General features: G+C 41.4%; 1 protein-coding gene and 1 non-coding gene across 2 annotated transcripts; one reads left to right on the top strand and one right to left on the bottom strand.

The window, feature by feature from the left end:
• The first annotated feature begins 7,958 nt into the window (after window positions 1-7,958).
• On the top strand, window positions 7,959-15,701 carry FAM200B (family with sequence similarity 200 member B). The gene is given in 4 exon segments (XM_027545073.1): window positions 7,959-8,072; window positions 11,404-11,503; window positions 12,845-14,067; window positions 14,070-15,701. Coding segments are annotated over 2 exon segments (1,974 nt in total). The 5' UTR covers window positions 7,959-8,072; window positions 11,404-11,503; window positions 12,845-13,589; the 3' UTR covers window positions 15,566-15,701.
• Window positions 15,702-23,092: 7,391 nt separating this feature from the next.
• LOC113894845 lies at window positions 23,093-23,199 on the bottom strand. The gene has a single exon (XR_003511683.1). It is a non-coding gene; the product is annotated as a U6 spliceosomal RNA (small nuclear RNA).
• Between the last annotated feature and the right edge of the window lie 4,750 nt (window positions 23,200-27,949).

Below are 27,949 nucleotides of genomic sequence, written 5' to 3' on the forward strand. Positions count from 1 at the left end.
CACCTGAGGCGAATATTTGAAAGGGAGTATCAGGTGGAATAAAGGTCTACTTCTATTAAGTTAGTTGTTTGGCCTTTGGCAAATATTTAACTCTCTAGGCTTTAGTTTCAGTTCAGTTCAGTCACTCAGTCGTGTCCGACTCTTTGTGACCCCATGGACTGCAGCACGCCAGGCTTCCCTGTCCATCTCCAACTCCTGGAGCTTACTCAAACTCATGTCCATTGAGTTGATGATGCCATCCAACCACCTCATCCTCCGTCGTCCCCTTCTCCTCCCTTTTTCAATCTTTCCCAGCATCAGGGTCTTTTGAAATGAGTCATCTCTTTGCATCAGGTGGCCAAAGTATTGGAGCTTCAGCTTCAGCATCAGTCCTTCCAATGACTATTCAGGACTGATCTCCTTTAGGATGGACTGATTGGGTCTCCTTTCAGTCCAAGGGACTCTCAAGAGTCTTCTCCAACACCACAGTTCAGAAGCATCAATTCTCCGGCACTAAGCTTTCTTTATAGTCCAATTTTCACATCCATACATGACTACTGGAAAAACCATAGCTTTGACTAGATGAACCTTTGTTGGCAAAGTAATGTCTCTGCTTTTTAATACCCATCTAGGTTGGCCTTAGTTTCCCCACTTGTAAAAACAGGAATATTAGAAGTGAAAAGACTACAGAGTAACACATTTATAATCCTTAATCATACACATTAGGACACTGTTTTCACCTCCTGATATGAACGCAATAGAATGTTTATGTGCTGTGCTCAGTCGTGTCTGACCCTTTGCAGCCCCATGACCTGTAGCCTGCCAGGCTCCTCTGACGATAGAATTTCCCAGGCAAGAATATTGGAGTGGGGGTGCCATTCCCTTCTCCAGGGGATCTTCCCAATTCAGGGATCAAACTCGCATCTCTTATGACTCTTGCATTGGCAGACAGATTCTTTACACTAGCACCACCTGATAAACCCCAATAAAATGTTTATAAAACACCACATAAGTATTTTACCCCAATTCCTGAAAAAAAAAAAAGGACAAACTATTCTAGTCAATCATCTACCCTTAAATAGCAGTTCATGGGAAATATACATGAACTAAACAGGCTGCATGATACTATGAGGATGAAATCAGCCAAATCCAGAATATGGGAAATTCACCTAGACAAATGACCCAATCTCTACCACAAATAATTGTCAAAGAAATACAGGGGAAGAGAGCCTGTTATATATTAAAAGAGACATAAGAAGTAGCATATAAAATATACAGATAGTTTAGATCCTAATTCAAAGAAATGGTGTGAAAAACAATTTTTTTAAGAAAATTAGAAAAATCTGAACACTGGAGAGTAGATGAAATGATAGCTAAGATTTGCTTTCAACTAATTCTAACTGAGCAGGGTGGGATGTGTGAAATGTATTCATGTGGTCTGGGCTGTGGGAAGAGAGAAGGAAGAAAAACAAAACTGGTCTAATACTAATAGTGGTTAAAGCCAGGTGCTGGTTTGCTAGGTTCATTTTACTATTCTCTCTGAAAGTTTTCATAACAGTAAAAATAAACATGACTTTCAAATCCATTAACTTTATGTTTGTTTACCTCATATATCACTAGGCCTTGTTGAAGATATGGAATGCTCTGAACTAAGTACAAAATCCTAAGAAAACAAACAGATGAAAAAAAAGAGTCATTAAAAACCCAATTGAGGGACTTCCCTGGTGGTTCAGTGACAGAGATGCCTCACTTCCAGTGCAGGGGGCCTGGGTTCGATCACTGGTCAGGGAATTAGATTCCACATGCTGCCACCAAGAGTTCACATGTCGCGAATAAAAATCCTGCATGCCACAGCTAAGACCTGGCACAACCAAATAAATAAATACCTTCTTAAAAACCCAATTGAACTAGCTAACAAGTGATAATTCTATATATATTAAGAAAATAAGGCACTGATACCTACACAATTAATACACCTAATTAGCCTCAAGACAGATCAACCCACGGATCATCTTTTTTCACCTAAACTCCATCTATAATACCCCCAAATCCCTGGTCTCATATTAGAAATGGCTTTTTAAAAGGTTCATTAGGTTGCCTTGAAAAGAATTTTTTTAAGTCTTTGGGGCAAAAACCATTTCCTATGCTTAAACACACCTAGCTTGATTCTCCACATTTGACAACTTCAGGATCATACACATATCAGTTGTTAAATAATTTAATTATGGGTGAGTGAGAGAGCGAAAGTCACTCAGTCGTGTCTGACTCCTTGTGGCCCCACGGACTATACCTTGCCAGTCTCCCCGTCCATGGAATTCTCCAGGCAAGAACACTGGAATGTGTAACCGCTCACTTATTCCAGGGGATCTTCCCAACACAGGGATCAAATCCAGGTCTCCTGCATTACAGGCAGATTCTCTACCATCTGAGCCATCAGGAAAGCCAATTTTATTACATATTTATTTATTTACTATATTATATATATAAATAATTTGAAACAAACAATCCACTTACTGTGTGTGTGTTAGTTGCTCAGTTGTGTTCTACTCTGCAACCCCATAGCTTCCCTGGTGGCTCAGACAGTAAAGCGTCTGCCTGCAATGCGGGAGACCGGGGTTCAATCCCTGGGTCTGGAAGATCCCCTGGAGAAGGAAATGGCAACCCACTCCAGTATTCTTGCCCGGGAAATCCCATGGATGGAGCCTGGTAGGCTATAGTCCATGGGGTCACAAAGAGTTGGACACGACTGATCCACTTCACTTCACTGCAACCCCATGGGCTGTGGCCTACCATGGCCTACCTCTGTCCATGGGATTCTCAGGCAAGAATACTGCAGTGGATTGCCATTTCCTTCTCCAGGGGATCTTTCCAACCTAGGGGTTGAACCTGGGTCTCCCACATTGCAGGCAGATTCTTTACCAATGGAACTACCAGAGAATCCCAAATATATACACACACACACATAAATATAAACAATAAATCCAATTACTATAAGATATTAAGATTTATTATAAAACCATAATAATTAAGGGGCTTCCCAGGTAGTTCAGTGGTAAAGAATCTGCAAGAAGATCCAACCAGTCCATTCTAAAGGAGATCAGCCCTGGGATTTCTTTGGAAGGAATGATGCTAAAGCTGAAACTCCAGTACTTGGGCCACCTCATGCGAAGAGTTAACTCATTGGAAAAGACTCTGATGCTGGGAGGGATTGGGGGCAAGAGGAGAAGGGGACGACAGAGGATGAGATGGCTGGATGGCATCACTGACTCGATTGACGTGAGTCTGAGTGAACTCTGGGAGTTTGTGATGGACAGGGAGGCCTGGCGTGCTGCAATTCATGGGGTCACAAAGAGTCAGACAGGACTGAGCGACTGATATGATCTGATCTGATCAATGCAGGAGCAGCAGGAGATGCAGGTTAGACCCTTGAGTCAGGAAGATCCCCTGGAAGAGGAAATGGCAACCCACTCCAGTATTCTTGCCTGGAAAATTCCATGGACAGAGGACCCTGGTGAGCTAGTCCATGGGGTTGCAAGAGTCAGACATGACTGAGCACCAATGCACGTAGTATTAATAATTAAGACAACATAATAATGGTCTCAGTTCAGTTCAGTCGCTCAATCGTGTCCGACTCTTTGCTACCCCATGAATTGCAGCACACCAGGCCTCCCTGTCCATCACAAACTCCCAGAGTTCACTCAGACTCACATCCATCGAGTCAGTGATGTCATCCAGCCATCTCATCCTCTGTTGCCCCCTTCTCCTCCTGCCCCCAATCCCTCCCAGCATCAGAGTCTTTTCCAATGAGTCAGCTCTTCCCATTAGGTGGCCAAAGTACTGGAGTTTCAGCTTTAGCATCATTCCTTCCAAAGAAATCCCAGGGCTGATCTCCTTTAGAATGGACTGGTTGGATCTCCTTGCAGTCCAAGGGACTCTCAAGAGTCATCTCCAACACCACAGTTCAAAAGCATCAATTCTTCAGCACTCAGCTTTCTTCACAGTCCAACTCTCACATCCATACATGACCACTGGAAAAACCATAGCCTTGACTAGACGGACCTTTGTTGGCAAAGTAATGTCTCTGTTTTTCAATATGCTATCTAGGTTGGTCATAACTTTCCTACCAAGGAGTAAGCGTCTTTTAATTTCATGGCTGCAGTCACCATCTGCAGTGATTTTGGAGCCCCCAAAACTAAAGTCTGACACTATTTCCACTGTTTCCCCATCTATTTCCCATGAAGTGATGGGACCAGATGCCATGATCTTCGTTTTCTGAATAATGGTCTAAAGATAGACAAAAATCATAATTAGAATAGAGGCCAGAAAGAAAACTGCATTGTAGGCAGACTTGATGTATGTCAGAGCTGCCAAACACTATTCAATAAATAGGGCTAGGACAACTGTTATTAGTGCAGGGAAAAATGAAACTATACATCTACCTCAAATCAAACATTAAAAAGAAAAATCAATTCCAGGTACATTAAGGATTGAAATGAAAAACATTCAGAAAAAAAGAATATATTCTTTTACTCTGGAGGTTAGGAAGAATTTCTTAAATAAGACATAAGACAGGGCATTAAAGAATAAATCTTACTTTCATTAAAATTAACTCCTACCCATCAGTAAGGAAAAAACAAATAGCATAACAGAAAGGTGGACAAATATATAACAAAAATTTTATTGATATAGAAATTTAAAAAATACATGAAGATATTCAACTCTCCTTAGTTTTCAGGATAGTGCAATCAACACAACAGTAACATTCCACTCTTATCCCAACAGACTGGAGAAACTCAAGTCTGACAAAACCAGGTTTGGGCAAGGATGTAGAATAAGAATTCTCACACATGCCAGTAGGATTGTAAGTGGTCCAAGCACTTTAAAATAATATTGGCATTACTAATTAAACTGAACTTATGCATAATCCCATCTAGCAATTCTAGTTGTATTCATCTGCCAGGGTAGCAGTAACAAAAATGCTAGAGACTGGGTGGTTTAAAAACCGATTTATTAAAAAAAAAAAAAGATGTATTTCCTCATTTTGGAGGCCGGAAGTCCAAAATCACAGTTTGGTTTCTTCCCCCCTCCTCTTCTTGCATTGCAGATGTCTTCTTCCGTGTATTCATTGGCCTTTCTTCTTTGAATGCACATGTCCAGTGTCTCTCTATATGGCCAATCTCATCTTCTTTTTTTAAATTAATTTATTTTAATTGGAGGCTAATTACAATATTGTAGTGGTTTTTGCCATACATTGACATGAATCAGCCATGGGTGTACATGTGTCCCTCATCCTGAACCCCCCTCTCCAATCTCGTCTTCTTAAAAGAACATCAGACTAGACTAGAGCACTCCCCACCAAAGGTCTCATTTTAATTAACTATCTCTTTAAAGACTCTATCTCCAAATGCAGGCAATTCCTGAGATACTTGGAGATGTTGATAATCAGGGCCACAATTAAGAATTTTGGAGAATCCCAATTCAGCTCATAACACCACCTCTAGGAATATCAGCCAGGGAAACTTTTGTATGTGTTTGAGAATGCTGATAGCATTTAGTTCATAACAGTAAACAACATAGCAGATAATTCGAGTGTATTGTCTTTCTAAAGCAAAATACTATATAGTAGTGAAAAGGAAAAGACTATAATTACACACAAGGGCTTCCCAGGTAGCACAATGGTAAAGGATCTGCCTGCCAAATGCAGGAGCTGTGGGTTCGATCCCTGGGTTGGCAAGATCCCCTGGAGGAGGGCATGGCAACCCACTCCAGTATTCTTGCCAGGATAATCCCATGGACAGAGGAGCCTGGTGGGCTACAGTCCATGGGGGCATGAAGAGTCAGACACAACTGAGTGATTGAGTATGCATAGCAACATGCATAAATCTGGATCATTCTTAGAAAGGGTTAAATGGAAAAAAATTCATTACAAAATAATACATGCAAAATAGCTACATTTATAATAAGGTTAAAAAAAGCAAAGATACATTGCATATCTGGGGGATACAGTGGGTAGCCTTATAATAAACTCTAAAGAAAAGCAAAGTAATGAATAACAGACAATTCAGGATAGTGGTTTCCTCTGGGAAGGAAGGAGGGGGAATACATTAAGAAAGAGACATGTGTGTGTTAGTTGTTCAGTCATGCCTGACTCTTTGCAACTCCATGGACTGTAGTCCACCAGGCTCTGCTGTCCATGGAATTCTCCAGGCAATACTGAAGCAGGTAGCCATTCCCTTGTCCAGGGGATCTTCCCGACTCAGGGATCGAACCCACGTTGCCTGCAGTGCAGGTGGATTTTTTACCGCTGAGCCACCAGGGAAGCCCATCTATTTGTTAATTAGATGTTCACTGATCATTGGAGGCCAACTTTGGAGACCACTTTGTTACCAACAGAAGCAATACTAACTTTGGCAGCTTTCAAGATCTTTTCTCTCTGCATGGAAATAGTGGACCCAAGCAAATTCAACTCACACACTGGGCGTTTCATTCACCCTGATCAAAACACTTAAAATTACAGCCGGTTTCACACTAAGCTTTTGGGATACTTTAGAACACACTTGCTGATGCATGAAATAAACGGAGATGCAGCCTAGATGCTCGAAGAGATAGTCCCAAGCTATGGGGCCCCGAACCTGAGGTGCCCAGTGTAGTTGCAGGGAGGGGAGCTTGGCAGGTCATCTGCCCCTGTAAAGGCTCCACGTGAAAGACTCTGAAGGCTAAGCATACCAACTCTTGTTGCTCTTTGCTTATTTTTTTTGGTAAAGGTGAAAACCCTTCCAGATTTCCTTCAACTATCAACCCTGGTGCTCTGTGACAACCTAGAGGGGCAAGAGGGTGTGGGATACCGGAAGGAGGTTCAAGAGGGAGGGAGCACCGACCACTGATTCATGTTGATGTATGGCAAAAACCAACACTATATTATAAAGCAATTATCCTCCAATTAAAAAAAAAAACAAAAAAACAGGCACTAATACAATACAGGTCTTTCCTAAAAGTGAACTGGCCTAAAGCAAACTTTTAAAAGTGGGGGAGACCTGTATTATCAACCTGAAAAATAGTTGTCTGGTAACAAAATGAATTTTTCTTTGCACTGACTTATTTTGTGCCTAAAAACGTGTTCTGTTAAACCATTCACAGGGCAGAAATAAAATATATATATATTTACTTGCATACATTTTATATCTATTTGATGAAATGCAGATCTATGTTAAAAATCGGTGGACTGCTAACCTAGAGACACAAACCTAAAATGATTATTAAAATAAGTCTTCCTAAATAAGTAAACAAGGTAAATGATAGCTGTTGCTGTTATTCAGCCACTCAGTCCTGTCCGACTCTGTGCGAGCCCATGGACTGCAGCACGCCAGACCTTCCTATCCATCACCATCTCCCAGAGTTTGCTCAAACTCATGTCCACTGAGTCGGTGATGCCATCTAACCATCTCATCCTCTGTCGTCCCCTTCTCCTCCTGCCTTCAATCTTTCCCAGCATCAGGGTCTTTTCCGATGACTCGGCAATTTAAAAGAATCTCTGTAATTCTCTTACAGAGACTGACAAAATTAGCGTGTTCGCGTGTGGCCGAGCGGGGCGGCCCGGCCAGAGGCGGCGGTTCAGCATCACCAGTCACCAACATCATCAATCATCATCAATCTCGGTTCCGGAGCGGCTGCTGGGCCAGCTGGAAGGTCTGCTTGATTGGTACCAGCCTCTTCTCCGCTCCCATGGCGCCGGACCGGATCGAGGCGAAGCCGTCCGCGCTTGACGACAGCCAGAGAGTGACCACCATCCGCGTCTCAGCAGACGCTCCCAACTCCGGTCAGTCAGCCGCAAACAGCCGACAGCTCGGTTACCGCCAGAGCCTTCAAATACCTCGCGCGAGAAAAGGAAACACCGCGAGACAACCGCGAGAGCAGGGCCGCCTCCTGGCTTCGCGCGTGCGCAGAGGACCGAGCCGGCCTTCTTCCGGTTGCAGGTGGGATGGGTTTCTATGGGTGCGGAGGCGAGGCCGGAAGTGGTGTTGAGTAGGGAATGGGGGGCGAGGTACACTGGCGCTCGGCAGGTTAGGCGGGAGGCTTGCGGCTCTGGGCTGGAGGTAAGAAGGAAGAAAAGCGAGCTCTGGTGGGAGTGGTCCGGATTCGTCTGAAGGGAGACATTGCAGGGTTCGTTGGTGGGAGGCATGTTTCGGTTTTGCCCAGAGGACGGATGGACGTCCACCGGAGGTAGGGAGCTGCGATCCTGGATCCGGGGGCGGATGCTCTCTGGTCGGCTGAAGGGGTCAGGCTGGGGTTCGTAGACCTAGTTAGCTCCCTTGAGATCTGGGGGAAACGGGAGTCTCCTGGGAAGAGGATTACATTCTAATCTAGTTAAAGCTCATACCTGCAAAGTCCTCCTCTTAAGGCATAATTAACTAATGAGTGCACGATAACAATACAAGAAACAAAGGAGAATATCAGAGGTAGAAGGTAATTTTAAATTATTGGTTATGAGACAAGCAGGCAGTGCCTTCAGGAAAGAATCACGCCTTAGCCATCCCTTTTAAAAATAGAATATTTTTTGACTGACACAAAGTAGAAATAAAACTAGAACCAATACATATATTTGAAGCCCTTGTCTGCTCCATCCAATTCCATTCTGTTCTTTCTTGACCAAGGCCCCTCCCCTTTAAAGTATCTTTATGTTTTATTTTTTAATTACATGCGTAGTGCTGTTTTGCATAGTTTTCACAGTCAGAAATGTGTATATCCTTTGGCAGCTTTCTTAATGTAAGATTTGACAGTGTTGTGTAACTCTAGCTCATTCATTGTTAACATCTGAACAGGTGTGTTCCTTTGTATGCATATACCCACTATCCATTTTCTTGCTTTGTATTCCCAGCGCCTGGCACATTGTAAATCCTTACATGTTAGTTGAATGGATAAATGCTGTGGCATTTGAGCTTAATCATAAAGAATAAATAGGATTTTAAATGACTTAAAGCAAGAGAAGTAGTCCAGGCACAGGGAATACCAGCCAGAATGAAAACACAAGTGTGAAAATGCGGGAGGTATTTCAAGAACTCATGGCAGTCTTAGAGCTTGAAGTGTAGGATTGTGTGGAGATACCAGTTTAAATTACATTATCCTGAAGAGATTGCACTGGTTCATAGCCAGTAGAGGTTTTTGAATTATGAGGAAACTGATCAGAGCTATATTTTTAGAAGATAGTACTAGAGCTCTATGGAAGTATGTCTAAGAGGTAAAAATTCATGGTAGGTAATTAAAGACCACACCTGTCAGGCATCATAATAATGATCATTGTGTTAAGCACGTAAGGCAATCATGCAGACCTGCTTAAAACCTTAGAACATTCTCCCAGTCCACTCACAGCACTTTTGTAGACAGTTATTTCATACCTTCTGTCAAGCTTGCAACATTTTCTACTTCAGACTCCCATTTAGTTATTCCCTTGTATCCTCTTTCAGTTAAAAAAGGACTTCCACATGCTTTCTTCCTCACATTTTTCAGGTCTGTACACTAATACACCATGTCTACTATTACTGTAGGTGAATTGTCTGAAGAAAGCGGGTAAGCCCTTTAAGAATACTTTTTGAATACAACAACATACATTGTTGCTCTGAAGCACAGCCGAATGGACTCCTAAAGAGGCTTCCCAGGTGGCACTAGTAGTAAAGAACCCTCCTGCAGATGCAAGAGGAAGTGGGTTTGATCACTGGGTAGGGAAGATCCTCTGGAGGAGGGCTTGGCACTTCACTCCAGTATTCATGCCTGGAGAATCCCATGGACAGAGGAGCCTAGCAGGCAGGCTGCAGTCCATGGAGTCGACTGAAGCGTATGTCATTCTATAATCTCTTTGGGGCTTCCCTGGTGGCTCAGACAGTAAAGAATCCGCTTGCAAAGCAGGAGACCCAGGTTCGATGCCTGGGTCGGGAAGATCCCCTGGAGGAGGGAATGACAGCTCACTCCAGAATTCTTGCCTGGAGAATTCCATGGACAGAGGAGCCTGGTGGGCTATAGTCCTTGAGAGTCGCAAAGAGTTGGACAGGACTGAGCTACTAACACTTTCACTTTCAAAGAGGATTGGGTCCAAATGAAAATAGTAAAAATAAAAAAGAACAGAATGATTTAAAGACAATTGTTTTTGTCCTAAAAGAATTACTCAAAAAAAAAAAAAAAAGAATTACTCATACCCATAATAATATAAATGAGAGATGAGTTTTTTAAGTCTTTATTTTCAGGTAGATTTATGTGTTTGGCTTTATAAGAAAAATCTAAATATAGTTTACATTTATGTTTTTATAAGCAATTTATTTTGAAATATAATACTGTGGATCCAATTTTAAATGTCTCACTAATCTATGTCTTACATATCACCAAATTGTTCAAATATAGTTTGGTAACTTATTTTTCACTGACTAATAAAAATAGAATGTCCGTGGTACAGTTTACTATAGGTGTCATTCATTCTCTCATTTAATCTTTCAAATGCATTTATTGAGAACCTACCATGTGACAAACACTGTTCTAGGAACAGGTAGATAAAAAGATTCATTAGTGGAAAGTCACTAACTTGAAACTGTATCCCATGCCTCTATTAATACACCTTGGTATATAAGATGCTTTCAGCTACAAGTATTTGGTTACCTTAACTCTTGAAAGTCTCTTCTAAAGAATGGCTAAACTAGATGCACAGCCGATTAAAGAGCATTATTGCTCTTCTTCTTTATCAAAGAGATCCAGATGGAGTTGCTTTTCCAACAGTTTAGTTCCAGTTTAATATGGTGATGCTTTCCACCATACTTTGCCTCCATCTGGGAGGCATCTGCCAGAAACTCATTACTCCTGCTAACTACCTTGGCAGACAGGACGGAAGACGTACAAAGAAAAGCTTTGCCTCTTTCTCAGAGGAGGGTAAGATATTTTGAACATGTCATCTTTGGGGAAACATCTAAGGAAGATTAAATCAGAAGCATCTACCAGACCCTGAATTCTCTCTCCCATTGGTTGCTAAGTCATGTCTGACTCTTTGTGACCCCATGGACTGTAGCACACCAGGCTTCCCTGTCCTTCAGTATCTCTCTGAGTTTGCTCAACTCATGTCCATTGAGTCAGTGATGCCATCCAACCATCTCATCCTCTCCTGCCCTCTTCTCCTCCTGCCCTCAATCTTTCCCAGCATCAGGGTCTTTTCCAGTGGCTGGCTTGTTAAAAATGAGCATCCTTGTTAAAAATGCATGTTTACAAACAGTGCAGCAGTCAGGTTCCTTAGTGTTTACCCAAAGGAGTGGAAAACTTTTGTACACACAAAAACTGGCAGCCCATGTTTATAGCAGCTTTATTTACAATTGCCAAAAATTGGGAGCAACTAAGTTGTCTTTCAGTAGGTGAATGTATAAATAAACTTAGAACCAAGCAAATATTTTTCAGTGCTAAGAAGACATGAGCTATCAAGTCATGAAACTACATGGAGGACCTTTAAATGCATATGACCAAGTGAAAGAAGCCAACCTGAGAAGTCTATATACATGTAAGTCCAACAGTATGGCATCCTGGAAAAAGCAAAATTGTGAAGCTGAGCTGGTTAAAAAAATCAGTGACTACCAGAGATCAGTGGGGGTAGGAAGGAAGGGAAGGATAAATAGAGGCACAGGGTTTTAGGGCAGTGAAATACTCTCTCTGATGCCATATGGTGGATACATGCCGTTATTCATTTGTATAGGATGTACGACCCCAAGAGTGAGCCTTAGTGTAAGTGATGGACTTTGGGTGATGGCGATGTGTTGGTGTGGCTTTGTCACCTGTAACACGTACCACTCTGGTGGGGGATGTTGGTAATGGGGAAGACTGCATATGTGGGGGCAGGGCTATGTGGGAAAAAATCTCTACCTTTTGCTCAGTTTTGCTGTGAACCTAAAGTTGCCAAGTTTATTACATTTAAAAAAAAAACGTATTATACATGACATACTATAAGTCCCCTTCAAGTTTACTGTTAAATACAATTTAATGAAGTCTTATAGAATACCCTCACCAAGGCCTTCTCCCTCTGGCAGCATCTTTCTTGTTTCAAGGTCAAAACATGATGCCTCTTTAAATCTGGCGTTGTTATTAAAAGATTAGACCGGAATAAATATAGTGGTGACGGACTGATGAAAATTGATGGCATTCAGATCATCTGTCAGCTTCCCTGATGGCTCAGTAGTAAAGAATCCACCTGCCAATTCAGAAGACCTAGGTTCAAACCCTGGGTTCGGAAGATCCCCTGGAAGAGGAAATGGCAACCCACTCCAGTGTTCTTGCCTGGAAAATGCCATGGACAGAGGAACCTGGCAGGCTACAGTCCTGGGATTGCAAAGAGTCAGAGGTGACTGAGCACAGATGGAAGACTTTACCGTTCTTCCATTCTATTCTCACCCCGACCCCCACTCCCCCACACACAAAGTGGCATTACTTAATGGAGAGGTTTTTAAGGAAGTGCTGTATTATGTTGATAAGACCCAAATATCCCAAGTTCAAGAAAGCAGTGCAGTAAGTACTTTCAAAATGGGCACACTCAAAGTGAGCTAAGGAAAAACACTTGGTGGATGAGCTGTGCTCCTCCATGGTCTGCTGTGTTCAGCTTTGGCAGTGTACTCTGCATCTCCTGGTACTGACCCCCAGGTCTTAACATCATTTTTTCTCTCTCCCAGTCTTGGTTGAAGTAGTATGCCTTTTAGAAATGGGCCTAAACCTGTATAACATGGTGGTGAGGAGACCTACAGCTTTTTGCTTCAACATCCATGACCTTGGATTTTTTAAAGATCACTATAGCTGGGAATAGTACTGCTCTGTCTTGTAATGCTTAATGTCATATTTCTGGTCTTATTCCCAGGTCAAGGATGCATTCCAAGAAAGCTCTAAAGATATATCACCAGCTCCAACCGTATAGTTGACCTAGCCATGGAAAACCTCATTGGAACCTTACTAGATCAAAGCATAATTTGCCATCTTAAAAAATATGCTTCCCATCAGAAAGTATCAGGAATAAAAATCTGAGATATATACCCACCACTTCAAGGAAGTTCCAGTGTCAGCCAGCAGTTTAGCAGATCAGCTAGTTTTTTTGATCATCAAGCAGACGTAGTCAAGCTACCAACACAACAGAAGAAAATGTCTCTGTATCAGTATTTTTCATGTTATGTGTGGGACCCATTTGGTAGGTCATGAAATCAATTTGTGAGTCATGATGAACATTTTTAAAAACAAAATAAAATTTGAAATATCAGAGTGCTTTGCATAAATCCTTTGCCAGAATCGTGCACCTTGCAGGGAATGCTAAGGTCAGTTTCAATATGTGAAAAGATATTTGATGGAGGGGATATGATGAATATAGTGTCCATTGATTGCTTAAGAAACGATTTTTCAGTTATTTGTTCATTGATAAACAAAACGGCTGATATGCAGTCTAGTTGTATATTATAACTTGCAACTGGATATAAAGTCTGAGATGTTCAACTGAGATTCAGTTGCAAATTGAATGTTTTGGAAAGATGTTATCTAGGCTATAAATATGTATACGCACATATACATTTATATTTGAGTTAGTGGCAATTGTAACATTCAAAATTGCTTTTAAAATGGATCGTTTCTTTTTTAAAAGAAAGAGGAATAATAAAGCAAAATACGCAAAAGCATGCTCAAGTTCTGCCTCTGGATCTGGAAGTGTGACCAGTGACAATTATGAGAAAAATATTGACTCTAATCTGCAAACATCAACTGCATTTGAACCAGATTTCAAAAAGAAAAAAGTTAGTGTAAGACGTTATAATGAAGATTATTTAAAATATGGTTTTATCAAATGTGAAAAACCCTTTGAAAGTGACAGACCTCAGTGTGTTATTTGTAATAATATTCTTGCAAATGAAAGCTTAAAACCTTCCAAATTAAAAAGGCACTTAGAAACACAGCATGCTGAACTTACTGATAAGCCTCTTGAATATTTTCAAAGGAAGAAAAAAGACGTAAAGTCACCAACACCATTTCTTAGCTATTCTGCTGTCAGTGAGAAAGCCTTATTGTCATCGTACTTAGTTGCATATCGGGTGGCAAAAGAGAAATGGCTTACACAGCTGCAGAAAAAATTATTCTTCCAGCATGCTTGGATATAGTGCGTACAATTTTTGATGATAAATCTGCAGATAAATTAAAAACTATTCCTAACGATAACACGATAGCTCTTCGAATTTGTACAATTGCCGAGCATTTAGAGGCCACGCTTACTGCTCGATTACAGTCAGGAATAGACTTTGCAGTTCAGTTTGATGAAAGCACTGATACTGGAAGCTGCACAGCACTTTTAGTCTATGTGAGATACACGTGGCAAGGTGACTTCATGGAGGATTTTTTGTGTTGTTTAAACTTAACCTCATGCCTGAGTGAATTAGATATTTTCACAGAATTGGAAAAGTGCATTGTTGGTCACTATAACTTAGACTGGAAAAACTGCAAAGGAATCACAAGTGACGGAACAGCAAATGTAACTGGGAAACAGAGCAGAGTAATTAAAAAGTTGCTCGAGGTGACTAGTGCCACGTGGAATCACTGTTTTATACATCGTGACGTGTTAGTGTCCAGAGAGATCCCACAGAATCTCATGGAAGTATTGAAAAATGCAGTGAAAGTTGTTAATTTTATTAAAGGAAGCTCACTCAACAGCCGACTGCTTGAAACCTTCTGTTCAGAGATTGGAGCTAACTGTACCCACTTACTGTATCATACCAAAGTCCGCTGGTTATCTCAAGGGAAAATATTAAGCAGGGTTTATGAACTCAGGAATGAGATCCATGTTTTTCTCACTGAAAAGAGATCTCATTTGGCAACTATTTTTGAGGATAATATTTGGGTAATGAAACTGGCATATTTAACAGATATTTTTGGCATCCTTAATGAACTCAGTTTAAAACTACAGGGGAAAAACAATGATGTATTCCAACAGATGGAACGGATCCAAGGATTCCAAAAGACATTATTATTGTGGCAAGCGAGACTGAAAAGCAAGCGTCCTAGCTACTACATGTTTCCAAGATTTTTGCAGCACATCGAAGAGAATGTTATTAATGAGAACATTTTGGAGGAAATAAAACTAGAGATACTGTTGCATCTCACGTCTCTCTTTCAAACCTTTAACCATTTCTTCCCAGAAGAGAAATTCGAAACACTAAGACAAAATTGTTGGGTAAAAGATCCATTTGCTTTTCAAAACCCAGAATCAATAACTGAGTTAGACCTGGTGCCTGAAGAAGAGAATGAATTATTGCAGCTCAGTTCTTCAATCACATTGAAGAATGATTATGAAGCATTAAGTTTATCAGCATTTTGGATTAAGATAAAGGAAGATTTTCCTTTGCTAAGTCGAAAGAGCATCCTGCTACTATTACCATTCACAACAACTAGTTTGTGTGAACTGGGATTTTTGGTCTTAACCCAGTTAAAAACAAAGGAAGGGAATGGATTCAGTGGTGCAGCAGAAGTGCGGGTAGCACTCTCCTCCTGTGTTCCAGACTGGAACGAGCTCATGCGCAGGCAGGACACTCCCCACCTTAAATCAGTCTGACCTGGTTTTTGTTGGCGTTTCATATTTTGTAATCCTTCCTGTGTTGTATTTAAATGTTAATATAGCAGTGTATGTGGTAACATGTTTTATTTTTGTTAAATTTAAATACTAATAAAATAATTTTATGTCCATTGAACAGAAATTAATGAATTTTGATTAGCGGTCATGCACTGTTGTAGAGGCATTTGGAATATGAAATGAAGAAAACAAAAGGTCATTCTCTAGTGGAGCTTTAGTTCTGGCAAGGAGGGAAAGATGATAAATGTAATAAATACAACCTTTATAATATTTAGCAGGTAATAAGTGCTGTAGGAACGCGCTTCCCCAGTGGCTCAATGGTAAAAAATCCCCCTGCAATGTAGGAGACGAGAGACATGGGTTCAATCCCTGGGTCAGGAAGATGCCCTGGAGGAGGGCATGGCAACTGATTGCAGTATTCTTGCCTAGAGAATTACATGGACAGAGGAAGCTGATGGGCTACAGTCCCTGGGGTCACAAAGTTGGAACACGAACTGAACACACATGCAACGCAACAAGTGCTATAGGAAGTAATAAGAGAGGAGGTCAGGGAAGTATTTGAGGACCAAATCATGAAGGACTGTGGACCGTTCCAGGGCCTCTGGGCTTTGCCAGTGACGTGGAGAGCAATTGAAGGGCTCTGTGCAGGAGAGACGTGGTACGAATTTGGTTTTCAGAAACTCCTTCTGACTTCTGTTTTGAGAATAGATTGAATTTAAAGGTTGCCTCTTTAAAGAAGTCCTTCCTAATCACCTTAGTTTGGGTACATCCTTTATTATTCTTCCATTTCTTTGCTTTCTTGGTGGTATGTAATTTCTAATATTTGTATTTATTTGGTTACTGGTTCTGTCAGTCTGCCACCTGGAATGCATGCTCCATAGGAGCAGAAATTGTGTCCCATCTTGCATGATACATAGCAAGTGGATATTTCATTTACATTTGCTGAGGCACAAACGAATCTGTGATACCTATCACTTGTAACCTGAAGTCATATTCCCTGGAATAGTTAATCAATGTATGGCAAATTTCTTTGCCCTTTTTTATATTTAAATATCTGATTTGGGGGGACTTACCTGGTGATCCAGCGGTTAAGACTTTGCCTTCCAGTGCAGGGAGTTCAGGTTCAACCCCTGGTCAGGGGACTAAACTTGTGGTTCAGTCGGTAAAGAATCCGCCTGCAATGTGGGAGACCTGGATTCGATCCCTGGGTTGGGAAGATCCCCTGGAGAAGGGAAAGGCTACCCACTCCAGTACTCTGGCCTGGAGAATTCCATGCGCTGTATAGTCCATGGGGTCGTAGAGAGTCAGACACAACTGAGTGACTTTCACTTCACTTCAGGGGATTAAGGTCCCAAATGCCACGAGGTGTGACCAAAATTTTTTTTAAAGTCTGATCTTTGTCAGATTATAAGTGTCCCCAAACAGCACTGATTGATATTGCTTCCTCACATCGTTGCTGAAAATTAAGCAACTTAATTGCTTAACGTGTCTTCCTCAAACTGCTTTCAGCTTCTGCCTCTCGTATTTCCCGACCGCCCTCCCCAGCTGTTTCTTTGGCCGTGGTCTTTCTCTAAAATCACAGGTTAGCAGTTTCTTTCCATCAGCCTTTCCTAGCATTATTGTAATCTTTGGGGATTTTTTTAGATTTTTCTACTCTGTTAACAAAGTAATAGACTTATCCCCCTTTTGGGTGCTTTCAGCTGGAAGACAACTCTCCATGGATAGCTCACATTTCTGCATAATCTGAATCCTCTGAATGAAAGTATTTGGATTTAAATTAAGAATATGCATGTAAGGGAACATTTCAGGATGGTGAGACTAGAAACATCCTTCTTTCCAAGGAACATCCCTGGGAAGTAAAGGTCAAGTCTTCTTACTTCCCTGGAGACATTTGCTTGCCTTCCAAGAGTAATGAGTAATCTCTCTGTGGGGAAGGGTAGGAAGATGTACCAGTAGCCCCTTAAAACCCATCTCCTGTGGTGCAAGCGCTGCGTGAAGAGCTGACACCTGTGGGAACTGAAGCATAGGCAGTGAACCCACAATGCTCATCTGGTTCCCTTTTTTTTTTTCTTGCTATAAGTAATAAGTTGTATCTCTGATCCAAAGGTCTTGTATCTTTATGGCCAACATATGTCACTTCTGTAGTTGACGGGGTCACAAAGAGCCAGACACAGCTTAGCGACTGAATAACAATGGCACTTCTACAAAATCCCTTTTACCGTGTGTGACACCATACAGGTTTCAGGGACTAAGACTTGGCCGTCTTTGGTGGGAACCATTGTTCAGCCTATCACAGTCCACCCCCAGTGCTCACAGACTCTTCCACGTCCCACGTGAAAAATACATTCGTCTATTCCAGGGGCTTCCCAAAATCTCAGCCCATTACAGCATCAACTCAAATCTCATATCTCACCATCTAAATTATGTATGGGTGCGCTTCTGGGTATAACCTATCCTGGAGCAAAATCTGTGGACCTGTGAAATTAGAAAGTAAGTCTGTGTTCCAAAAATAACAGGGTAACAGGTCCTTCCTCATTCAGTAAGGGAGAGAATGAAGGAAAAGAGCCAGCTGATCACTTGTAAAGTCCACCTAGGCAAACTCCGTGAAGTTTCAAAGTGTAGAAATAACTTCCATGGCTCATGCCTCTGCCCCCTGGACTCATTGCACTCCCAGAGCTCTCCACCCTCGGAATCATCTTTTCTTATCAAGAGTAATACATCTCTGTTGTTCACAGCCCGTTTTCTGCCTGTAGAATTTTGGGGATCTGACAGCTTTTACAATTTTGTCCTCTGTCCCTTTTCATCCAATGTGACTATGTTTCTGTTGGTACAGCAGTCTCATAAACATTGTGGGTGATAAATTCACTCCGTTAGAAGAGGCTACTCCACAGATATTTCCTGAACCATTTCATTTCTGTTTCTGGCTTCTGAGTCACAGACCCCTTCAAAGAGCCCTCTATGTATTTGAATCTGCTAACCTTTTGTACTTCCCAAGCAGTAGCAAAAGTCTCTCCACATTTAAAATGGTTAAGACGATAACTTTAATGTGTATTTTACCACAATTAAGTTTTTAATTAAAAAAAAAAGACAATACCTCACCAACCACATCATTGGCTAACTCTCCAGAGCATCCTTTCCTGACATTGAATTTCAACTCCAGCATTATTTGCGATCTGTGTAGTCTAAGAATTTCCCAAATAAAATTCTGCTAACTTTTTGTAACAGTTCTCTCCACTTTTTTCTTTCACACTTTACCAAAAGCAACAAGGAGAAACCGGGTGACACCTTCAGAACGTCACTGGGAAATGTCAGCCAAATACCCAGATTTGTTGCTTACAAGTTCCGTTTTCTGTATAATTTATAGGACACAGTATTACCATTATATAACAGAACCCCCTTGCTTCCAATTTCCAAAAACATATTCCTCTTTTCGTCCTGAGACTTTATCAGCAGATACCGATATTTCTTTTTTTGGCTGTGTCACATGGCATACGGGATCTTAGTTCCCTGAGTAGGGTTCAAACCCATGCTTCTGAAGTGGCAGCTTGGGGTCTTAACCACTGGACCAGCAGGGAAGTGCCCCAAACCCACATTTCTACTAACTGTTAACGGCAATCTAGGATTTTCTATCGTGCTCCTCAAACTTCTTCCAGCTTCTACCCATTACCCACTTTGAAACCACTTTCATATTTTTAGTATTTGTTACAGTAGAGTTGGCACAGTTTGGAGCCCGAAAAAAATCTTTCTTCTGATGATTGAACTCACCATACTCCTTCTCCAATTCCACTTCTTCTTTGGGGCATGCTCCTGGCAGACTCTGGCCAAGATTAGCCAGCAGTAAATGCTCATGATGTCCCTCCCAAGCTTAGTCTTGGATCTGAAGACAAAGGGAAGCAGAAAGACAGACACTTTTAGAGACCAAAACCTATACTCACTTCCTATTGCTGCTATAACAAATGACTGCAATATGAATGGCTTAAAGCAACACAGATTTATTATCTTTTGGAGGCAGAAGTCCAATGATCATCTCATTGGCCTAAAGTCAAGGTGTCAGCAGAGTTTGTTCCTTCTGGAAACCCCAGGGAAGAATCTGTTTCCTTGAGTTTTCAAGCTTCTAGGGTCTTTCTGCATTCGCTGTCTCACAGCATCTTTCTGCATCTTCAAAGCCAGCAGCAAAGCACTTTCAAATATCTCTCTGCTTCCATCACCACATTGCCTTCTCTCTATGATTGCCTTCACTTATGAATCTATTGGATCCATCCAGACGATCCATTATAATCCTTCCATCTCAGGATCCCCAATTTAACCATATTTTCAAAGTCCCTTTTACCATGTAAGCTGATATATTCATAGGTTCCACAGGACTAAGACATGCACATCTCTGTGGGACCATTACTCAGTTGACCACAACTGAAAATAAACACAAGGAACAAACAAGACAATGATAAGCATTTAAAGGGACTTCCCAGGTGGTGCTAGTGGTAGAGAATCTGCCTGCCAGTGGAGGAGACAGAAGAGACATGGCTTCCATCCCAACTCTTGGGTCAGGAAGATCTCCTGGAGTCGGAAATGGCAACCAGCTCCAGTATTCTTGCCTGGGAAATTCCACGGACAGGGGGGCCTGGCAGGCTACAGTTCATGGGGTCACAAAAGAGCTGATGTGACTGAATGACTGAGCACAAGTATTTAAAAACATTCATTGAGAAGTCATTATGAAACGTTGTTCCAACCTTCAAATTCATTTTCTCTCTTGCTTCATCCTGCAGCAACCAAAAATTCCAACCAGCAAACAAGACAAAATTTTCAATAAGGAAGTTCAGGAATTATTGAAAGCACTTGTTGTTCAGGACGACAAAGTTCAAATTAGTACTGTGTCCAAGGTCTTTAAGATATAAAATCTGACCCTGGAAATTCCCTGATGGTCCAGTGGTTAGGACTCCATGCCGAGGGCATGGGTCCAATTGCTGGTCGGGGAAATAGATTCTGCAAGCCTCGAGGTAGGGCCAAAAAAAAAAAAAAAAAAGTATGACCCTAACTTTTTTAGTCAGATCTCAACCTGCACCCTATTTATCAGTGGAAATAAAATTATACCTTTTTCAAGAGAAGCCCCATGCTTTCTCATTGTTCTGCCTTTGCTCAGGCAATGGTTCCATCTGAAATCTCTTTTCTCCCAATTCTGTATATCACCATTCTCTTCTTTCTTCTAGAACCTCACATAAGGAGAATGATAAAGTGTGTATTCTATTACGTTTAGCTTCTTTCATTAAGCATATGTATATTTTTAGATTCTTCATTGTTTGCTCCTTTGCGTCTCTTAGTTGTATTTTATTGTAGACTACATCACAATTCATTTATTCCTTCCTTGTTGGGTATCTGCATTGTTTAGGGACTACTATGAATTAAGCTGCTATGCATATTTCATGTATAAATCTTTCAGTTCAGTTCAGTCACTCAGTCGTGTCTGACTCTGCGACCCCACGGACTGCAGCACGCCAGGCTTCTCTGTCCATCACCAACTCCCAGAGCCTACTCAAACTCATGTCCATTGAGTAGATGATACCATCCAATCATCTCATCCTCTGTTGTCCCCTTCTCCTCCTGCCTTCAATCTTCCCAGCATCAGGGTCTTTTCCAATGAGTCAGTTCTTTTTTTAAATTATTTTTTAAATTTAAATTTATTTATTTTAATTGGAGGCTAATTACTTTACAATATTGTATTGGTTTTGCCATACATCGACATGAATCCACCACAGGTATACACATGTTCCCCATCCTGAACCCCCCTCCCACCTCCCTCTCCCCTGGGTCGTACCATCCCTCTGAGTCGTCCTAGTGCACCAGCCCCAAGCATCCTGTATCCTGCATTGAACCTGGCCTGACGATTCGTTTCTTATATAATATTATACATTTCTATGCCATTCTCCCAAATCATCCCACCTTCTCCCTCTCCCACAGAGTCCAAAAGACTGTTCTATACATCTGTGTCTCTTTTCCTGTCTCGCATACAGGGTTATCGTTACCATCTTTCTAAAATGAGTCAGTTCTTTGCATCAGGTAACCAAAGTATTGGAGTTTCAGCTTCAGCATCAGTCCTTCCAATGAACACCCAGGACTGATCTCCTTTAGGATGAACTGGTTGGATCTCCTTGCAGTCCAAGGGACTCTCAAGAGTCTTCTCCAGCACCACAGTTCAAAAGCATCCATTCTTCTGCACTCAGGTTGCTTTATAGTCCCACTCTCACATCCATACATGACCACTGGGAAAACCATGGCTTTGACTCGATGGACCCTTGTTGGCAAAGTAATGTCTCTGCTTTTTAATATGCTGCCTAAGTTGGTCATAGCTTTTCTTCCAAGGAGCAAGCATCTTATAATTTCATGGCTGCAATCACCATTTGCAGTGATTTTGGAGCCCCCAAAAATAAAGTCTGTCACTGTTTCCACTGTTTCCCCATCTATTTCCCATGAAGTGATGGGACCAGATGTCATGATATTAATTTTCCGTATGTTGAGTTTTAGGCCAACTTTTTCACTCTCCTCTTTCACTTTCATCAAGAGACTCTTTAGTTCTTCTTTGCTTTCTGCCATAAGTGTGGTGTTATCTGATGTCTGAGGTTATTTATATTTCTCACGGCAATCTTGATACCAGCCTGTGCTTCATCCAGCCTGGTATTTCCCATGATGTACTCTCAGTTCAGTTCAGTTCAGTTCAGTCGCTCAGTTGTGTCCAACTCTTTGTGACCCCATGAATCACAGCACGCCAGTCTCCCTGTCCATCACCAACTCCCGGAGTTCACCCAAACCCACATCCATCAAGTCAGTGATACCATCCAGCCATCTCATCCTCTGTTGCCCCCTATCCCTCCCAACATCAGAGTCTTTTCCAATGAGTCAACTTTTAGCATGAGGTGGCCAAAATACTGGAGTTTCAGCTTTAGCATCATTCCTTCCAAAGAACACCCAGGACTGATCTCCTTTAGAATGGACTCGTTGGATCTCCTTGCAGTCCATGGGACTCTCAAGAGTCTTCTCCAACACCACAGTTCAAAAGCATCAATTCTTCGGCACTCAGCTTTCTTCACAGTCCAACTCTCACATCCATACATGACCACTGGAAAAACCATAGCCTTGACTAGACGAACCTTTGTTGGCAAAGTAATGTCTCTGCTTTTGAATATGCTATCTAGGTTGGTCATAACTTTCCTTCCAAGGAGTAAGCGTCTTTTAATTTCATGGCTGCAGTCACCATCTGCCGTGATTTTAGAGCCCAGAAAAATAAAGTCTGACACTGTTTCCACTGTTTCCCCATCTATTTGCCATGAGGTGATGGGACCAGATGCCATGATCTTTGTTTTCTGAATGTTGAGCTTTAAGCTAACTTTTTCACTCTTCTCTTTCACTTTCATCAAGAGGCTTTTTAGTTCCTCTTCACTTTCTGCCATAAGGGTGGTGTCATCTGTATATCTGAGGTTATTGATATTTCTCCCTGCAATCTTTTTTTTTTTTTTTTTAAATATGGAACGCTTCACGAATTTGCGTGTCATCCTTGCGCAGGGGCCATGCTTATCTTCTCTGTATCGTTCCAATTTTAGTATATGTGCTGCCGAAGCGAGCACTCTCCCTGCAATCTTGATTCCAGCTTGTGCTTCTTCCAGCTCAGCATTTCTCATGATGTACTCTGCATATAAGTTAAATAAGCAGGGTGACAATATACAGCCTTGACGTACTCCTTTCCCTATTTGGAACCAGTCTGTTGTTCCATGTCCAGTTCTAATTGTTGCTTCCTGACCTGCTTTATTGATATACTCTACATATAAGTTAAATAAGCAGGGTGACAATATACAGCCTTGATGTCCTCCTTTCCCGATTTGGAACCAGTCTGTTGTTCCCTGTCCAGTTGTAACTGTTGCTTCTTGGCCTACATACAGATTTCTCAGGAGTCAGGTCAGGTGGTCTGGTATTCCCATCTCTTGAAGGATTTTCCACAGTTTATTGTGATCCACACAGTCAAAGGCTTTGGCATAGTCAATAAAGCAGAACTAGATGTTTTTGTGGAACCCTCTTGCTTTTTTGATGATTCAGTGGATGTTGGCAATTTGATCTCTGGTTCCTCTGCCTTTTCTTTTCTTTTTTCCTTTATTTTTTTTTTAACTTTACAATATTGTATTGGTTTTGCCATATATCAACATGAATCCGCCACAGCCTTTTCTAAAACCAGCTTGAACATCTGGAAGTTCAGGGTTTATGTACTATTGAAGCCTGGCTTGGAGAGTTTTGAGCATTACTTTGCTAGCATGTGAGATGAGTGCAATTGTGCAGTAGTTTGAATATTCTTTGGCATTGCCTTTGGGATTGGAATGAAAACTGACCTTTTCCAGTCCTGTGACCACTGCTGAGTTTTCCAAATTTGCTGGCATATTGAGTGTAGCACTTTCACAGCATCATCTTTTAGGATTTGAAATAGCTCAGCTGGAGTTCCATCACCTCCACTAGCTTTGTTCTTAGTGATGCTTTCTAAGGCCCACTTGACTTCACATTCCAGGATGTCTGGCTCTAGGTGAATGATCACACCATTGTGGTTATCTGGATCATAAAGATCTTTTTTTGTATAATTCTTCTATGTATTCTTGGCACCTCTTCTTAATATTGTCTGCTTCTGTTAGGTCCATACCATTTCTGTCCTTTATTGTGCCCATCTTTGCATGAAATATTCCCTTGGTATCTCTAATTTTCTTGAAGAGATCTCTAGTCTTTCCCATTCTATTGTTTTCCTCTATCTCTTTGCATTGATCACTGAGGAAGGCTTTCTTCTCTCTCCTTGGTATTCTTTGGAACTCTGCATTCAAATGCGTATATCTTTCTTTATCTTCCTTGCCTTTAGCTTCTCTTCTTTTCTCAGCTATTTGTAAGGCCTCCCCAGACAACCATTTTGCCTTTTTGCATTTCTTTTTCTTGGGGATGGTCTTGATCACTGCCTCCTGTACAATGTCAGGAACCTCCGTCCAATGTTCTTCAGGCACTCTGTCTATCAGCTCTAATCCCTTGAATCTATTTCTCACTTCCACTGTATAGTCATAAGGGATTTGATTTAGGTCATACCCGAATGATCTAGTGGTTTTCCCTACTTTCTTCAAGTCTGAATTTTGGAATAAGGAGTTCATGATCTGAGCCACAGTCGGCTCCCAGTCTTGTTTTTGATGACTTTATAGAGCTTCTCAATCTTTGGCTGCAAAGAATACAATCAATCTGATTTTGGTGTTGACCATCTGGTGATGTCCATGTGCAGAGTCTTCTCCTGTGTTGTTGGAAGAGGCTGTTTGCTATGACCAGTGCGTTCTCTTGGCAAAACTCTGTTAGTCTTTGCCCTGCTTCAATTTGTACTCCAAAGCCAAATTTGCCTGCTACTCCAGACATATTTTCATGTTTTTCTTTGGCAAATAGCTAGTAGTAGAATATCTTCCTTGGTGAGGTGTCTGCTCATATTTTAAAAGCAGATGCCATTTAAAAATTTGGGTGGTTTTTCTTATTTTTGAGTTGTTGAATTCTTTCTATTTTCTAGATGTAAGCATTAAAGCAGTAGTCAGCATTTACATTTTTGCGTCTCATGAATATTATTCATAGGTGAGCTTAGAGTATTCTGTGATTATGTTTTTTTCTTGTAAACTTGCTTAACTTAGAGCTAATAATTGTCTCCCTTCTCCCAAGTTTATTTGCTTGGTATTCTGTTAACACATACATTTGTAATCATGGTTAAATTATCTGCAAGATGTATAAATCTCTCAATGCATTCAAAAGCATTAGTTAATACTTCAGTTGATTTCTTTCACTCTGTCTCTCTCTCTCTCTCTTTTTTTTTTTCTTGAAAACATCCTTCCTAGAGCTGTCAGCACAATGAACGGAAATGGCTTGCTCTCAAGTTCATCTCTGAAATTTCATACTCTTGAGATTTATCCTAAAGACTTCCAGAGAGAAAGTCAAATAAACAGGATTAGGAAAATGGCCTTGGCTCTTTCAACAATAATATAGACATCAGAAAACAATGGTGCACTGCCTTCAAAATTTTGAGGGAAAATGATTTTCAACTTAAAATTCTCTCCAACCAAACTCTCAGTAAAGTGTGAGGGGAGAATAATGCCATTTTACATTATTATGCAAAAGTCAAGAAATTTAGCCCCTATGGCATCTTCTGAAGATGTTATTGGAAGATGCGATCTAAAAAAACAAGAAAGAAGACAGGAGATCTAGGAAACAGGACATCAACTCAATAGAGGAAAACCAGTATCTTCCTGGACCACTGCAAGACAACTACACTACAACTTGAGAGCAGTGAGCTCAGATTGGGACAGTAAACTGGACAAGAAAGGATGTTTCCAAGAAACAAAAAGAGAGAGAGCGTGAGACACCTGAAATATTGACCGATGCTTTAAAATGCATTGAGAGATTTACAAGCCTTGTAGAGAATTTGACCATAATCATAAGTGTACATATTATACCAAGCAAACAAATAAGCCAGTGGTGGGGAATTGTGGGAGAAAGACAGGGACTCCTTCCTGGGTAAGCATGAAATTCACAAGAAAGGAAATAGAACCATAGAATACTATAATTCAGCCATGAATAATACTCGCAGTTCAGTTCAGTTCAATCGCTCAGTCCTGTCCGACTCTTTGTGACCCCATGGACTGCAGCACGCCAGGCCTCCCTGTCCATCACCGACTCCCAGAGTTCACTCAAACTCATGTCCATCAAGTTTGTGATGCCATCCAGCCATCTCATCCTCTGTCGTTCCCTTCTCCCCCCGCCTTCAATCAACCCCAGCATCAGGGTCTTTTCCAATGAGTGAGGTCTTCGCATCAGGTGGCCAAAGTATTACATACTCACAAGTCGTAATAATGTAAATGCTGCTTACGGAGTGAAAGCTTTTGATACAAACTACCTGGGGGCTTCCCTAGTGGCTCAGTGGTAAAGAATCCGCCTGCCAACGAGCCCTGGTCTGGGACAATCACACATGCCTCGGAGCAGCTAAGCCCACACACCGCAAGACTGAAGCGCCTGAGCTCTACATCCTGTCCTCCGCAAGGAGAGAAGCCACGTCAAGGAGAAACCTGTGCACCGCAACTAGAGAGTAGCCCCTGCTCACTGCAACTAGAGAAAGACTGCAGGCAGCAACCAAGACCCAGTGCAGCCATAATAGTAAGTACGTAAGTGTTAGTCGCTCAGTCATGCCTGACTCTTTGTGACCCCATGGACTGCAGCCCACCAGGCTTCTGTGTCCATGAGATTTTCTAGGCAAGGATACTGGAGTGGGTTGCCGTTTCCTTCTCCAGGCAGGGATCAAACCTGGGTCTCCTGCACTGCAGGCAGATTCTTTACCAACTGAGCTACAAAGGAAGCCATAATAAAAATAAATAAATCTTAAAAAAAAAAAGACTTGCTTAAAGAAAGATACAGAAGGCTGCATTTTCCCCCCAGTGTATTTGGCTGCAACGAGGTCTTTATTGCAGCATGGGAGATCTTTAGTTGCAGCGTGGGAGATCTTTAGCTGTGGCATGCAAACTTCTAGTTGCAGCTTGTGGGATCTAGTTCCCTGACCAGGGATCGAACCCAGGCTCCCTGCATTGGAAGCATGAAGTCTTAGCTGCTGAACCTCCAGGGAAGTCCTAAGGCTGCCTTTTGAGGATATGTGGAGTTAAAGTTCAAATTTCCTTTTCCACGGTGGGAAGTCAAAGATACTATCCAAGATGGAAACATCACGAAACAGCATATAGGTTTATTATTTGGAAACGTGGAAGTCAATATCAGGGGGAAAAAAACCTGCTGAAAAAATATTAAATGCTTATTTCTAGAAAGTGGACTTCAGTTATGAAGGGACTGGACAGGACAATGCGGATTTTGACTAAAATTTCAAAAACAAAAAAGGAGATTAAAATAAAACTTTAATAATGTAAATACTGTCAATTATTAAATTTAATAATGTAAATTATTTATTAAAAGTTAAATTTATTAAATGTAAATTAAATCATGTAAATTCTAGAATCCTCCCACCTTACCGGTATCTCACAGACCTCCCACATTTATCACGTGTCTGCCAGGCACTCAGTTCAAAGCTATCATCACGGAGGGACTGAGGACTTGGCCCTCCACCTGGAGTTCTGATAATCTTTGCTCCCTGCACTGATATCTCAGGAATTCTGCATCTATCTGGAAAGGAATCTTAACATTCGATTTCATTTCCCTGAAGTTACTCACCTGTAAACGGGAGTGATAAGCCTAGCTCAGAGAGGAATTGTGAAAAGGCAATGAAAAATATGCATGCTTGGCACTTAGTAATAAATATGCATGCTTGTATATTTAGTAATAAAAATATGC

Source organism: Bos indicus x Bos taurus, chromosome 6 (genome assembly GCF_003369695.1).
Source record: "Bos indicus x Bos taurus breed Angus x Brahman F1 hybrid chromosome 6, Bos_hybrid_MaternalHap_v2.0, whole genome shotgun sequence".
In the NCBI taxonomy this organism is placed as follows: domain Eukaryota; kingdom Metazoa; phylum Chordata; class Mammalia; order Artiodactyla; family Bovidae; genus Bos; species Bos indicus x Bos taurus.